Source organism: Erythranthe guttata, chromosome 3 (genome assembly GCF_056151865.1).
Source record: "Erythranthe guttata isolate IM_541 chromosome 3, IM_541, whole genome shotgun sequence".
Classification (NCBI taxonomy): domain Eukaryota; kingdom Viridiplantae; phylum Streptophyta; class Magnoliopsida; order Lamiales; family Phrymaceae; genus Erythranthe; species Erythranthe guttata.
In genome coordinates, this window is record NC_142535.1 from 12,848,992 (window position 1) to 12,862,815 (window position 13,824).

The window sequence follows — 13,824 nt, forward strand, 5'->3', positions numbered from 1 at the left end:
AACCCTTGCCTCGGGCTGAAAGAGAGAAACCCAGCAACCAAATATGTGATGCAAGGAACATCGTCGAACATTATTTTAATCTCCGAATCTGAATTAGCGTGTTTTTTGTCCATGCCAAAATCATCAGTCGACTTGAGTTTCTTACTTCTTTCAGCTCAATCGTGGATGGGATCACGTTTTCCAATCATTTTTTATGTGGAGATTAAGAAATTTGAAGTGGATATAAGCGTATGAATTTTTTTAGAAAAACTAGATTATTAGTGGGAGATGAAGACGGTGAGAGAGAAATTCATGGTAGACAACTAGGGTGAATGAGTGGGATTTTTATGTGGAAGAGGAAAATACTAGGATTTGAGTTTATTATTCTACAAGAGGGGCGGTTGAAGAACATTGAGAGATGTAGTTGATAAGATTTGCACGATTATCTAGAGATTAAAATATGTGTGCAGATTTACCCAAATTATAATAGTTACACCTCTTCGAATTTCCTAATATTATGTCTTTAGCTTAACATATCCTTATTTTAAATGGACTTTTTAAACACTAATAACAATAATTCAAATACACAATATGCTTGACATTGAGTAACCACGATAAACATATTACAATTTAAATAATAAAAATCAACAAATAATCAAAACAAAATAACTGAATTGGTATATATTTTTTATAAATATAAACATTAATCATAATTATTGTCAATATTTATATGCTAATACTAATTTCAATTAATTGATCAAGGGCTCATTCGGTTTCTGCTATAAGGTTCTACTGACTAAATAACAGGGGCTAATAACTAGGGATGGCAATGGGAACGTGTTTGGCGGGTCTTGTACCCGGAACCGACCCGTTTGGAGCGGGTCTAGGTCAGCTAAATGGTTCTGAGTCGGGTAATGGATTTAAGTTTTTAGAACCAGATGGTTCTGGGTCGGTATACGGGTCTTATTGCAACCGACCCGTATATATATACATATATATATATATATATATATATATATATATATATATATATATATATATATATATATATATATATATATATATATATATATATATATATATATATATATATATATATATATATATATATATATACACGGATTTCATTTACCAAACTATCAATTTATATCTTGTCTTTTCTAATTTACCTATTTTAAGTGTTTTATTTTTCAAATCTGATTTCTCGTGAGTAATATATTTATCACTTGTCGACGACCGCTAATTGTCTTGCATTTTGAATTTACTTAATTTTCAATGTTAAATATAATTAATTGTAATTTTATTTTTCAATTATATCACCTGTAGAGATTTTTTAAAATATTGTATTCTAGTATTGAGATTATTTCGTAAAAGTATACAAACAAAATGTTTATGAAAGTTAAAAATATTAAATTTTTTGTATGTTAGGTCTAGCGGATCTAGCGGGTCAGAACCGTTTGGTTAGGGTCTGAGTTGGGGCGGGTCTGGGTCTAATGATAAGTGTTCGTTTTGCACGATTTTTGCTTATCAAATCTTCGAGTTTTGGTCTTCGTTCGTCCGAGTTTCGGCTTTATTTGTATATATTATTGCGTTTCTTGTTTTATTTTCTATTTCAGGGTTTTATTAGGTATTTTTGCCGAGTCGAAGCCATTTGAAAGCGAAACCGAATTTTCAAGCCAATTTTGGGGCCAAGGAGACCCAGATCGCGATCTGGGGGTTGTCACAGTACGAAAATGGATCAAGACCCAGATCGCGATCCAGCATTCCGGATATTGCGATCTGGGGGGTCCGACAGAGCTGAAATGATTGAAGATCGAGATCGCGATCCAGGAAGTCGGATCGCGATCTGGGTGGTCTGACAGAGCTGAAATGGGTCAAGATCCAGATCGCAATCCACATTCCTGGATCGCGATCTGGCATGGCGGTGGGCAGTTCCCCGAGGACCCAGATCGCGATCCACATTCCTGGATCGCGATCTGGGCACGCCTTTTGAGGAAGATATTTTATTTTGCAAAGCTTCTTGAGGAAGCTTTGCATTTCACTATAAATAGAAAGGCCCTTTCATTCTTCATTCCTTCTTCGACTTTTTACGGTTTTCGACAGTTCTTCGCGGGAATCATCAACGGGGGTTCCGACTTGGGTTTTTCTTACGCAATTTCTTTACGTTTTGTTCTTCATTTCATTTGTACATTATTTTGATACTATGTTTGTTATGAACTAAGAACATTTTCTTCTAGGGCAATGAAGCCTTGTATATATTGATTTCGATCGTCATTTCTGTTATCTATTTGTCGTGTTTTGATTTCGTTTATGTTTTCTTGTATTAAATGCTTCTGATTGTGTTGATCAGCTCTCAGATTGATATTAAATAGGAATGAACTCGAGAGAGGATTTCTTGTTTGAAGTTAGGAAAACATAGCTCGGGGTGTGGAAACGGAGACGTGATGCACTTCGGGTAGCCCTTAAGGACTTGACCTAAATGCTCTCTTAATAGCAGGTTCTGAACGGAGACGTCGGACCTGTGGGTAGACTCTAACTACACTGGAGACGGGGGTTAGAGTACATTAGCGTCTGGGTTAACGAAGAGGAATGTGGCATTAGATAACGGATTTGTAGATCGTTGTTCATTATACATAGGTGGATTTGGCCCTAGAAGTCCCCTTTAAATCGAAGTCCCCCCGCGTTGAGTTGTCGTTACTTAATTTACGTACATTCTATATTTGCATGTTTACGATCTTGCATGTTTTTAAATTAGGGTTTCTCACAATTCCAAATATTTACGATCGGCTAGATAATATAACGATAATATAATTACACTACTCAGCATGTGAATCTACAAGGTCCCTGTGGATCGATATCCGGAACCACTGTTCTGCAAAATGCGATACTGTATACTTGCGGTAATTTATACGTGAGGAAAACGCGTATCAAGTTTTTGGCACCGTTGCCGGGGACCAATTTGATTTTATATTTGTTGATAGTGTTATCAATTATCTGACTATTACTTTAGCTATTTACCTGCTTTATTTTCGATTTCTACCTTGATTTTAACCGATCACTTTGTTTATGCCCAGGCGTCAAAATTTGGAAATCATACCTTACGATCCTGAGATTGAAAGGACATTCCGAAGACGAAGAGCCGCGCGCAACCAACATAGTGAACCAATGGCCGAAGATCAAGGAAATCCAGAGCACCTGGCCTTTAAGTACGATCGAGAGCCAGGACGAGATCACGAGCAGCCAAGACCGAACCTGCCACCCGAGCGAACAATGCGAGAAAACCGAACTCCAGCTGTGAATGAGAACTATTCGGGAATCAAGAAACCAACGATAGCCGCAAACAACTTCGAGCTGAAGACGGGGCTAATCAACATGGTCATGGCGAACCAATTCTCCGGAGCAGCCACAGCGGATCCGAATCTCCATCTTGCCAATTTCTTGGAGATTTGTGACACGATCAAAGTTAACGGCGTTTCTGATGATGCCATTCGGTTGAAGCTATCCAGGATCACTCACCTGTTGGAAAGAATTATCACAAGCCTTTCTGGCACGATTTTTTCCACCCTCGAAGACCGCACAACTACGAAGAGATGTAGGCAATTTCAGACAGATGAGCCAAGAGCCGATGCACGAGTCTTGGGAGAGATTCAAAGACTTATTACGACAATGCCCTCAACACGGATTCAACCCGTGGGATCAAATGGAGTTATTCTACAATGGGCTCGATCAACCAGTCCGATCTCTAGTCGATGCTGCCTCAGGTGGATCATTACAAAACAAGACTCCCACAGACGCTCGAGACATTGTCGAGCGAATGTGTGAGAATGCTTACCATTGGCCGTCCGAACGGAGTCGTGTACAAAAGGTGGCCGGAGTCCACCAACTCGATCCTTCAGCCGCAGTTTCAGCACAATTAGCTACTCTATCAAATCAGGTCGCCCAATTATCAGTTCGAGGGCCACAGACCGAACGAGTAGCAGCAGCAAGTACCTCACAAGCCACAAACGACGATTGGGAGCAGGCACACTTTATGAACCACCGATTCAATAATTTCCGGGGAACCAACAATCAGATCCAAAACCCTACTCATTACCACCCGGGAATTCGGAATCACGAGAACTTCTCCTATGCCAATCCAAAGAATGCTCTACAACCACCTCCCGATTTCAACCATCAAAGAGAGCAACGAGGGCCAACGTATGACGAGCGTCTTCACCGACAAGAACAGGAAATGGAGGGCCTGAAATCAACAATGAAGAACATGGAGAAGCAAATAGGGCAAATCGTCCAATCCATGTCCACAATGGCCAAGGGTGGATTTCCGAGCAATACCGAAGTCAATCCAAAGGAAAGCTGTCAAGCCATAACCACCCGAAGTGGTTTGCAAATGACTGATCCTCCTTATCCGACAGACGAATCACCAAGGCCAGCTGTACAACCGACCCCGGTCGAGCCAGAAATCACCATCTCAGGGAGTAGTACAAAAGAGGCTAGTAAGCCTAATAACATTTCTTTTCCTGATAATCCCCCTCTCTTGATAACTCCTATTCATTTTCCAGAAAGACAGAAGAAGAAGAAGTTCAAGGGTCAATTGAAGAAGTTCATTGAAAAGATCAAACAGATTCGAATCAACATCCCTTTTGCAGAAGCCTTGGAGGTAATGCCAAACTACACCAAGTTCGTGAAGAAAGTCCTATCCAAGAAAATTCGGATCGAAGAAGACATACCAGTGACACTCACGACAACTTGCAGTGCCATTCTTCAGTCGAATTTACCACCGAAAATGAAAGATCCAGGGAGTTACACTATTCCTTGTATTATTGGAAATTCTACTTTTGATAAAACTTTATGTGATTTGGGGGCAAGTATTAATTTGATGCCTATGTCTGTGTTTCTAAAACTGGGCTTATGAAATTTGAACCGCACTCGCATGACTTTACAACTAGCTGATCGTTCATTGAAATATCCCAATGGGATTGTAGAAGATGTGCTAGTTAAAGTAGATAAATTCATTTTGCCTGTTGATTTTGTGGTACTTGAAATGCCTAAAGATGATGAAGCACCAATCATTTTAGGTCGTCCATTCTTAGCCACTGGTAAGGCGATGATTGATATGGAATTAGGATCTTTAATGCTTAGCGTAAATGGGGAAGAAGTTGTTTTTAATTTGACAGATGCATTTAAACACTCTGAGCATATTGAGCATTGCAGTAGAATAGACGTGATCGAGGACTGTGTTTCCTCCTTTTTTGATTTGTATGAATTATGTGATTCTGTTGAGCACTGCATTGTTAATTCTATTGATTTGCATTCTGCCTCCCCTGAAACTCCTATTGAAAATGGTGTGCTTGATTGTGTGTTGTTTCTTGAGTGTGCCGAGATTTTAGGCGTAGACGAGGTAGGAATCGTCCCCGAGATACCAGTTAGTGTGAAAACGGCCCCCGTACTGGAATTGAAGCAATTACCGGATTATCTTTGTTATGCTTTTCTTGGAGCAGACAAGACTTATCCGGTGATTATTTCTTCTAGTTTGAGCGAGGCCGAAACAAACACACTGCTGGAGGTCCTTAGAGAATATAGGTCAGCTATAGGTTGGTCTATTGAGGATATTAAGGAAATTAGCCCGTCTATTGTTCAACACAAAATTCTAATGGAAGACGTCTATAAACCGAGAGTCCAACCTCAGAGGCGGTTAAACCCGTCAATGAAAGAGGTAGTCAAAAAAGAAGTCTTAAAACTGTTAGGCGCTGGTATGGTTTATGCAATTTCTGACAGTCCGTGGGTCAGTCCGGTGCAGGTAGTGCCAAAAAGGGGTGGGATGACGGTTATTGTGAATGATAAAAATGAACTTATTCCGTCTAGAACAGTCACTGGGTGGCGTGTGTGTTTCGATTACCGATTATTGAATGCAGCCACTAGAAAAGACCATTTCCCCTTCTCATTTATCGATCAAATGCTAGACAGGCTAGGAGGTTTCGAGTATTACTGTTTTCTTGATGGTTATTCGGGGTACAATCAAATTTCAATCGCCCCGGAAGACCAAGAGAAAACTACTTTTACTTGCTCCTACGGTACTTTTGCATTTCGTAGGATGCCTTTCGGTTTGTGTAATGCGCCTGCTACCTTTCAACGATGTATGATGTCTATATTTCACGATATGGTAGAAGAATTTCTTGAGGTGTTTATGGATGATTTTTCTGTGTTTGGATCGTCTTTCGATCATTGTGTGCACAATCTATAACTTGTTTTGAAAAGATGTACAGAAACAAACCTTGTTTTAAATTGGGAAAAATGTCATTTTATGGTTCGTGAAGGTATTGTTCTAGGTCACAAGGTCTCGAAAAAGGGTCTTGAGGTGGACAGGGCAAAAATCGAAATGATTGAAAAATTGCCTCCACCGAAGGATGTCAAGGGAGTTAGAAGTTTTTTAGGGCATGCTGGGTTTTACCGTAGATTCATTAAAGATTTTTCGAAAATCGTAAAACCATTATGTCATTTGCTTGAGAAGGAAGCTGTCTTTGATTTTGATTATGCTTGTTTGTAGGCTTTCACGTTTCTCAAGGAGAAGCTAACCCAATCACCGATTATGATTACTCCCAATTGGGATGAACCATTCGAGATCATGTGCGATGCGAGCGACTATGCTGTAGGTGCAGTATTGGGACAAAGGAGGGACAAAATCTTCAAAGCCATCTACTATTCGAGTCGTACACTTGACCAGGCACAGAAGAACTATTCAACGACTGAAAAGGAAATGCTTGCTATCGTTTATGCCGTTGACAAGTTCAGACCGTATATTTTGGGGTCTCAGGTGATCATTTACAACGACCACGCAGCTATTCGATATTTGTTCGCAAAGAAGGACGCCAAGCCCAGACTCATCAGATGGGTACTCCTACTCCAGGAGTTCGACCTGGAAATCAGAGACAAAAAGGGGAGCGAGAATGTGGTAGCAGATCATCTTTCCAGACTCATACTAGAAGAAGTTCCAGACGAAGGAAATATTCAGGAATCCTTCCCAGACGAGCAACTGCTCGCCATTAGTACTCACACTCCGTGGTATGCTGATGTGGCCAACTTCTTGGCCAGTGGAATCATTCCTGACGATCTATCTTATCACCAAAAGAAAAAAATTCCTTCACGACAGTCGTTTCTATCTATGGGACGAGCCATTGCTTTTCAGAACCAGCCCCTATCGTGTCATCCGAAGATGTGTTCCGGAAACAGAAGTACGTGAGATTCTCACACATTGCCACTCTTCACCTTGTGGCGGGCATCACGGGGAATCTCGCACAGCCGCCAAGGTTCTGCAGTCAGGCTTCTTTTGGCCAACCCTATTACGTGATAGTTACGAGTTCGTGAAACGGTGTGATCGATGCCAATGAACAGGGAACCTATCCAACAAAAGCCAAATGCCTTTGAACAACATGCAAGAGGTGGAGCTTTTCGATGTTTGGGGCATTGACTTCATGGGACCATTCCCTTCTTCGAACGGGAAGTTATACATTTTGCTTGCCGTGGACTACGTGTCCAAATGGGTCGAAGCGATTGCCACCACTGCCAACGATGCTCGTACGGTCCTCAAATTCTTCCACAATAACATATTCTCAAGGTTTGGGACACCTAGGGCGATCATTAGCGATGAAGGATCTCACTTCTGCAACAAACTGCTCACTAATCTCACGAACAAGTTGGGGATCCGACACAAAATAGCGCTTGCCTATCATCCGCAAACAAATGGCGTTGCTGAGTTGTCAAACCGAGAAATCAAACAGATTATGGAGAAGACCGTGAGCACGAACCGAAAAGATTGGGCGTCGAAGCTCGATGATGCACTTTGGGCCTATCGAACCGCATTCAAGACACCGATTGGGATGTCTCCGTACAAACTCGTGTTTGGGAAAGCGTGCCACCTGCCAGTGGAATTGGAGCACCGAGCTTATTGGGCAGTCAAAAATCTCAATTTCGATCAAACGGCCACCGACGATCGTCGATTGCTTCAACTCAACGAAATGGAGGAGTTCAGAAACGATGCTTACGAGAATGCCAAGATTTACAAAGAAAAGACGAAAAAGTGGCATGACAAAAGGATTACAAAGCGAGAGTTCCGGGCAGGTGACCAAGTCCTACTATTCAATTCTCGGCTACGACTATTTCCGGGAAAGCTCAAGTCCCGTTGGTCAGGATCATTCGTAGTCCTGAGCGCAACCCCACAAGGAGTTATCGAAATACGAGGACGAGACGGTCCGTCGTTCAAAGTGAATGGGCAACGAGTTAAGCATTATTATCCAAATGGTGCTCCCGAGGAAGTGGAGCGTGTCGCACTAATTTTCTCCCAATAAATCCAAAAGAAGTCGAGCCGTCGACTGTAAAACAGGAGCTAAATGGGAGGCACCCCATTATTGCTCATTCTCTGTCATTTTTCTTTTGTTCTTGCTTTCGTTTTCGTTTTTAGTCTTTTCTTGCATTTTTTGTATTTTTTTGCGTTCAATATCTCTATTTCACCCGTTTAAATTTCAAATTTTGTGCAGAATACAGGACCCAGATCGCGATCCAGCATTCCGGATCGCGATCTGGGGGGTCTGACAGAGAAGAAATTGAGGTCAAATCCAGATCGCGATCCAGCATTCCGGATCGCGATCTGGGGGGTCTAACAGAGAAGAAATTGAGGTCAAATCCAGATCGCGATCCAGCATTCCGGATCGCGATCTAGGGGATCTAACAGAGAAGAAATCGGGGTCAAATCCAGATCGCGATCCAGGAAGTCGGATCGCGATCTGGGGGGTCTTACAGAGAGCAAATAGATAGAGGACCCAAATCGCGATCCGGCCCTTCTAGATCGCGATATGGGGGCAAAAACTGTACTTATTCGAAAAAACCCTCTTTTTTTCTCACTTCTTTCTTTTACAAAATTCGATCACCCCCCTTTCCCCGAACCCTAGAACTTCGATTTTCTTTCAAATTTCGTCTTCAAACTCGCATATTCTTAGATTTTCATCAACTATTAACGATTATTGCTTGTTTATATTGAGAATTGTGGACGAATCTTCAACAAAGGTATGTTCTTGACCCAAATTTTTTAGTTTTGCTTGAAAATTCGAATTTCATCCAATTTTCTTGTCATGTCCCTTGGTTCTTCAATTCTTATTGCTTGTACGTAATTAGGTACTTGATTTTGGGATTTAAAGGCTTGTTTTATTGGTTGAACCAATGTTTAGATATAGGAATTGCCCTATTATGCTTAATTTCGAATTTCTTGTGAATTTTTGAATGGGTCGAGTCATATTATGCTAATTTTTGCTCGTTGATCGTTATTAATTGTTGTTGTTGTGGTGATTGATGTAGGAGGGTTAGTTTTCGAAAGAAACTAACATTCAAGGAGTTTCAAAGAACTAGCGCACGCCAAGTGTTCGACGAATTGCCCGAACCAGTTTCAAGTTTCATTTTGCACCCTCATTCACACCATGACTTCACCGGCCAACAAACTCCAAAAGACGGGCGAGAATTCCAAGAAAGCCCAACCGAAGGGCAAAGGAAAAGCATTGGAAAAGAAGAAGGGAAAGGATCAAGGCAAAAAGGGGGGAGAAGGCTCTTCACACTCGCCTTCACATTCGGAGGAACCAACCGAGCAAACCATGCCAAGAACCGGTGACGTGCCACTCAACACGGGCGCCCGTGCCAATCAACGCACGCTCGTGAGCGAAGTTACCTTCGACGAACACGATGAAGACATCTATGTGAATGTCGAAGCGAAGAGCGAATTTATCGACCGCCTCCCTCGTCCGATCGTCGCAGAGCGTGAGTTGTGTGTCCGTATGATTGGATGCCCCTCGGTCGTCAACAACATCCACGAAAGGTGGTGGAGAGCACTCGTCGACAAACCGGGCACCTACAACGAGAACTTGGTCCGGCTTTTCTACGCCAATGCCGGTCAGTACAAAGGCTCGGTGGTTTTCATCCGGGGCGTCGAAGTTCGTTATGACGCATAAGCCATCAACCGAGTCTACAAGCTTATCCCCCCCCGTGTTCCAGACATCCCGACCGAGCCGTTCCAGGCACTGAAGATAGAGACGGCGTACAAGGACCTCATTCAGGCCCTGTGCCCCCGAGGATCGTATTGGGCATCAGGAGATAAGTCGTTCTATCGAGCCGAGCTTTCGAGAGAGGCAAAGATTTGGATGTATTTCGTCTGCTCTCGACTCATGCCGACGGTTGCAACGGCCAAGCCCTATGCCACTCGCCTCACGTTGATATACGCAATCATGAAGGGCACCCCTCTGAACGTGGGTGCCATTATCCACTCAGAGATTCGACGGTGCATGGGCGACACCTCTTTGGGCCCGATGTTCCCCTCCCTCATCACCACCTTATGCAAAAATGCCAACGTGGCGATGTTTGCCGACGACAAGGTCACAAAGGCTCCGAAGCCAATCTTCCCGTTCGACAAGCTCCAGCCAGCTTCCGGTCCACAGGGCGAGGGCGATGGCCCTGAGCCAGACGCGTCACCATCCGAGGATTCCCGACCAGCCCGAGCCGCACCACGAAGCGGAAAAAGGCAGCAGACAACAGCAGCAGCAGCTCCGCCACTTCCGGAGTATATGACCGAGTGGATGGATGCCATGGAGGAGAACGTGGGCTGGTTCAAGAAGATGATCAAGGTGATGGCAGCAGCACTCCAGTGCAGGACGGACGACGTCGTCGAGCCACGACCATTCCCACCACGGCCTCGTTTTGACGGAGCATCTACCTCCACCGCAGCCGCAGGAGAAGCTGCACGAGCGGCAGCCACCACACTGGTGAGGCCCGTCTGGGAGGAGCACGAGCGTGGACTTCGAGAGGACGAGGACCAAGCTATCGAGGAAGACCATGACTTCTAGGGACGTTGTGTTTTCTATCCCTTTTATTTTTTTTTCTGCTTTTGAGCATAGGGACTATGCTAGAGTTTGAGTTTGAGGGTGGTGTTTGTTGAACCTCTTTGTTTTTGTTTTTGTTTTTAGTTCGTTTGTTTTGGGATAAGACATTGGATTGATATTTCGTTTACGATGTATCTTTGCTACACTTTGTTTTTATTTTATTTTATTTTATTTATCTTATTTTGATTTGGTCTTTTGCATGCATATCATATAATTTAGTTTCGTTTATGTATTTTGATTTCCGTAATTGTGTTATGTTTGTCACATGCATTTCATTTAGGATCGAGTGTAATTTGCATTTCCGGGTTCTATTGAAGCAAAGCAATTAATGAATTAGTAGATGGGCTAGTTGATTTTAAAATTAAAATTATGGATAACCGGATAATTATAGATGAACCTTCCGACTGCGTTTTTGCAACTTGTGTGGATAGCCTTTCGAATCCTTTCCGATTAAGCTTGAGCGCACTTTTCTGAGGGGTATAATAGCCTGAGGTTTGGGGGGCGAGTTAGAATTGAATTATGTGTTCATGATTTCGATTTGTTGGCTAAAAGTTCTATCAATGGTCTTTACGTTTTTATTTTATGTCAAAAAAAAAAAATTGTGATGAAAATTACAATATATTGTTGTTGTCATTTCTTATTGAATAAATAGACCTACTTATGCCCAACTCGAGTTTTTGAATTTCAGAATCAAAACTTGTTTTTCACCCACATTTCTACTCAAAACCCTCGATGATTGTGTTTATTGTTTAATTACGGATTCTTGAGTCTATCTTTCATTTTGGTGTAGAAACAACTAATTGCGTCGGTAGGAAAGTCGAATACCTTAAGCCGTATGCCATTTTGAGATTTTAGGTTATCTAGCTCGTTTTATCTTTGGAATTAATTGCAATGCTTTGACCAATCCGGCAACTTTGTGGGTGTGTTGTCTGAAAACCCTCACGAGACACAACTCGTCCTTTGGGGGTACCCAGGGGTTCAAAGGCTTGTTGCATACGCTAAATGCAATCGTGATTCCCTACGTTAGTGGCCTAGTTTAGTTTGTTGTTTTTATTTCCTTTTTGTTGTTGTTTCGTTTTGATTTACTCAGGGACGAGTAAAGATCTAAGTTTGAGGGTGTGATAAGTGTTCGTTTTGCACGATTTTTGCTTATCAAATCTTCGAGTTTTGGTCTTTGTTCGTCCGAGTTTCGGCTTTATTTGTATATATTATTGTGTTTCTTCTTTTATTTCTATTTCAGGGTTTTATTAGGTATTTTTGCCGAGTCGAAGCCATTTGAAAGCGAAACCGAATTTTCAAGCCAATTTTGGGGCCAAGAAGACCCAGATCGCGATCTGACATCTCTGGATCGCAATCTGGGGGTTGTCACAGTACGAAAATGGATCAAGACCCAGATCGCGATCCAGCATTTCGGATCGCGATCTGGGGGGTCCGACAGAGCTGAAATGATTGAAGATCCAGATCGCGATCTAGGAAGTCGGATCGCGATCTGGGGGGTCCGACATAGCTAAAATGGGTCAAGATCCAGATCGCGATCCACATTCCTGGATCGCGATCTGGCATGGCGGTGGGCAGTTCCCCGAGGACCCAGATCGCGATCCACATTCCTGGATCGCGATCTGGGCACGCCTTTTGAGGAAGATATTTTATTTTGCAAAGCTTCTTGAGGAAGCTTTGCATTTCACTATAAATAGAAAGGCCCTTTCATTCTTCATTCATTCTTCGACTTTTTACGGTTTTCGACAGTTCTTCGCGGGAATCATCAACGGGGGTTCCGACTTGGGTTTTTCTTACGCAATTTCTTTACGTTTTGTTCTTCATTTCCTTTGTACATTATTTTGATACTATGTTTGTTATGAACTAAGAACATTTTCTTCTAGGGCAATGAAGCCTTGTATATATTGATTTCGATCGTCATTTCTGTTATCTATTTGTCGTGTTTTGATTTCGTTTATGTTTTCTTGTATTAAATGCTTCTGATTGTGTTGATCAGCTCTCAGATTGATATTAAATAGGAATGAACTCGAGAGAGGATTTCTTGTTTGAAGTTAGGAAAACATAGCTCGGGGTGTGGAAACGGAGACGTGATGCACTTCGGGTAGCCCTTAAGGACTTGACCTAAATGCTCTCTTAATAGCAGGTTCTGAACGGAGACGTCGGACCTGTGGGTAGACTCTAACTACACTGGAGACGGGGGTTAGAGTACATTAGCGTCTGGGTTAACGAATAGGAATGTGGCATTAGATAACGGATTTGTAGATCGTTGTTCATTATACATAGGTGGATTTGGCCCTAGAAGTCCCCTTTAAATCGAAGTCCCCCCGCGTTGAGTTGTCGTTACTTAATTTACGTACATTCTATATTTGCATGTTTACGATCTTGCATGTTTTTAAATTAGGGTTTCTCACAATTCCAAATATTTACGATCGGCTAGATAATATAACGATAATATAATTACACTACTCAGCATGTGAATCTACAAGGTCCCTGTGGATCGATATCCGGAACCACTGTTCTGCAAAATGCGATACTGTATACTTGCGGTAATTTATACGTGAGGAAAACGCGTATCATCTAAACTAAAACAGGTTGGGGCGGTTCTTGGGTTTATATATTTTTCATGGGTCGGGTCTTAGGTTTAGGCAAACCCGGCCCAGAACTGACCCATTGCCATCCCTACTAATAACACGTTTGATTGACACATTTTTTCAAACCCGCTACTAAAATCAAAGCCCACTATTAAATGCTACTATTGGATTAAATAAGTAGCACCCCTCCCCCAAAGATTAATTTAATATGGGGTGATTAGAAAGGAAAAAAATAATTTTATCCTTCAAATCATATCGTATTATTTTAAATGAAGTGGTGTTATAGACAATTCATATGTAATAACTGAATTTAACAAATTTTATAGAAGATCTAATCTAAGAAA

The 13,824-nt window shown here is 42.0% G+C and overlaps 1 protein-coding gene across 1 annotated transcript; it reads left to right on the forward strand.

The window, feature by feature from the left end:
• The first annotated feature begins 3,589 nt into the window (after positions 1-3,589).
• LOC148771834 (uncharacterized) lies at positions 3,590-4,891 on the forward strand. Its single transcript, XM_088815251.1, has one exon. The coding sequence runs from the start codon at positions 3,590-3,592 to the stop codon at positions 4,889-4,891; it is 1,302 nt and encodes a 433-aa protein (XP_088671377.1).
• Positions 4,892-13,824: the final 8,933 nt, after the last annotated feature.

Excerpts from the sequence above, each read along its gene's own strand:
- LOC148771834 (XM_088815251.1), top strand. The coding sequence starts at position 3,590 with ATGAGCCAAGAGCCGATGCACGAGTCTTGGGAGAGATTCAAAGACTTA.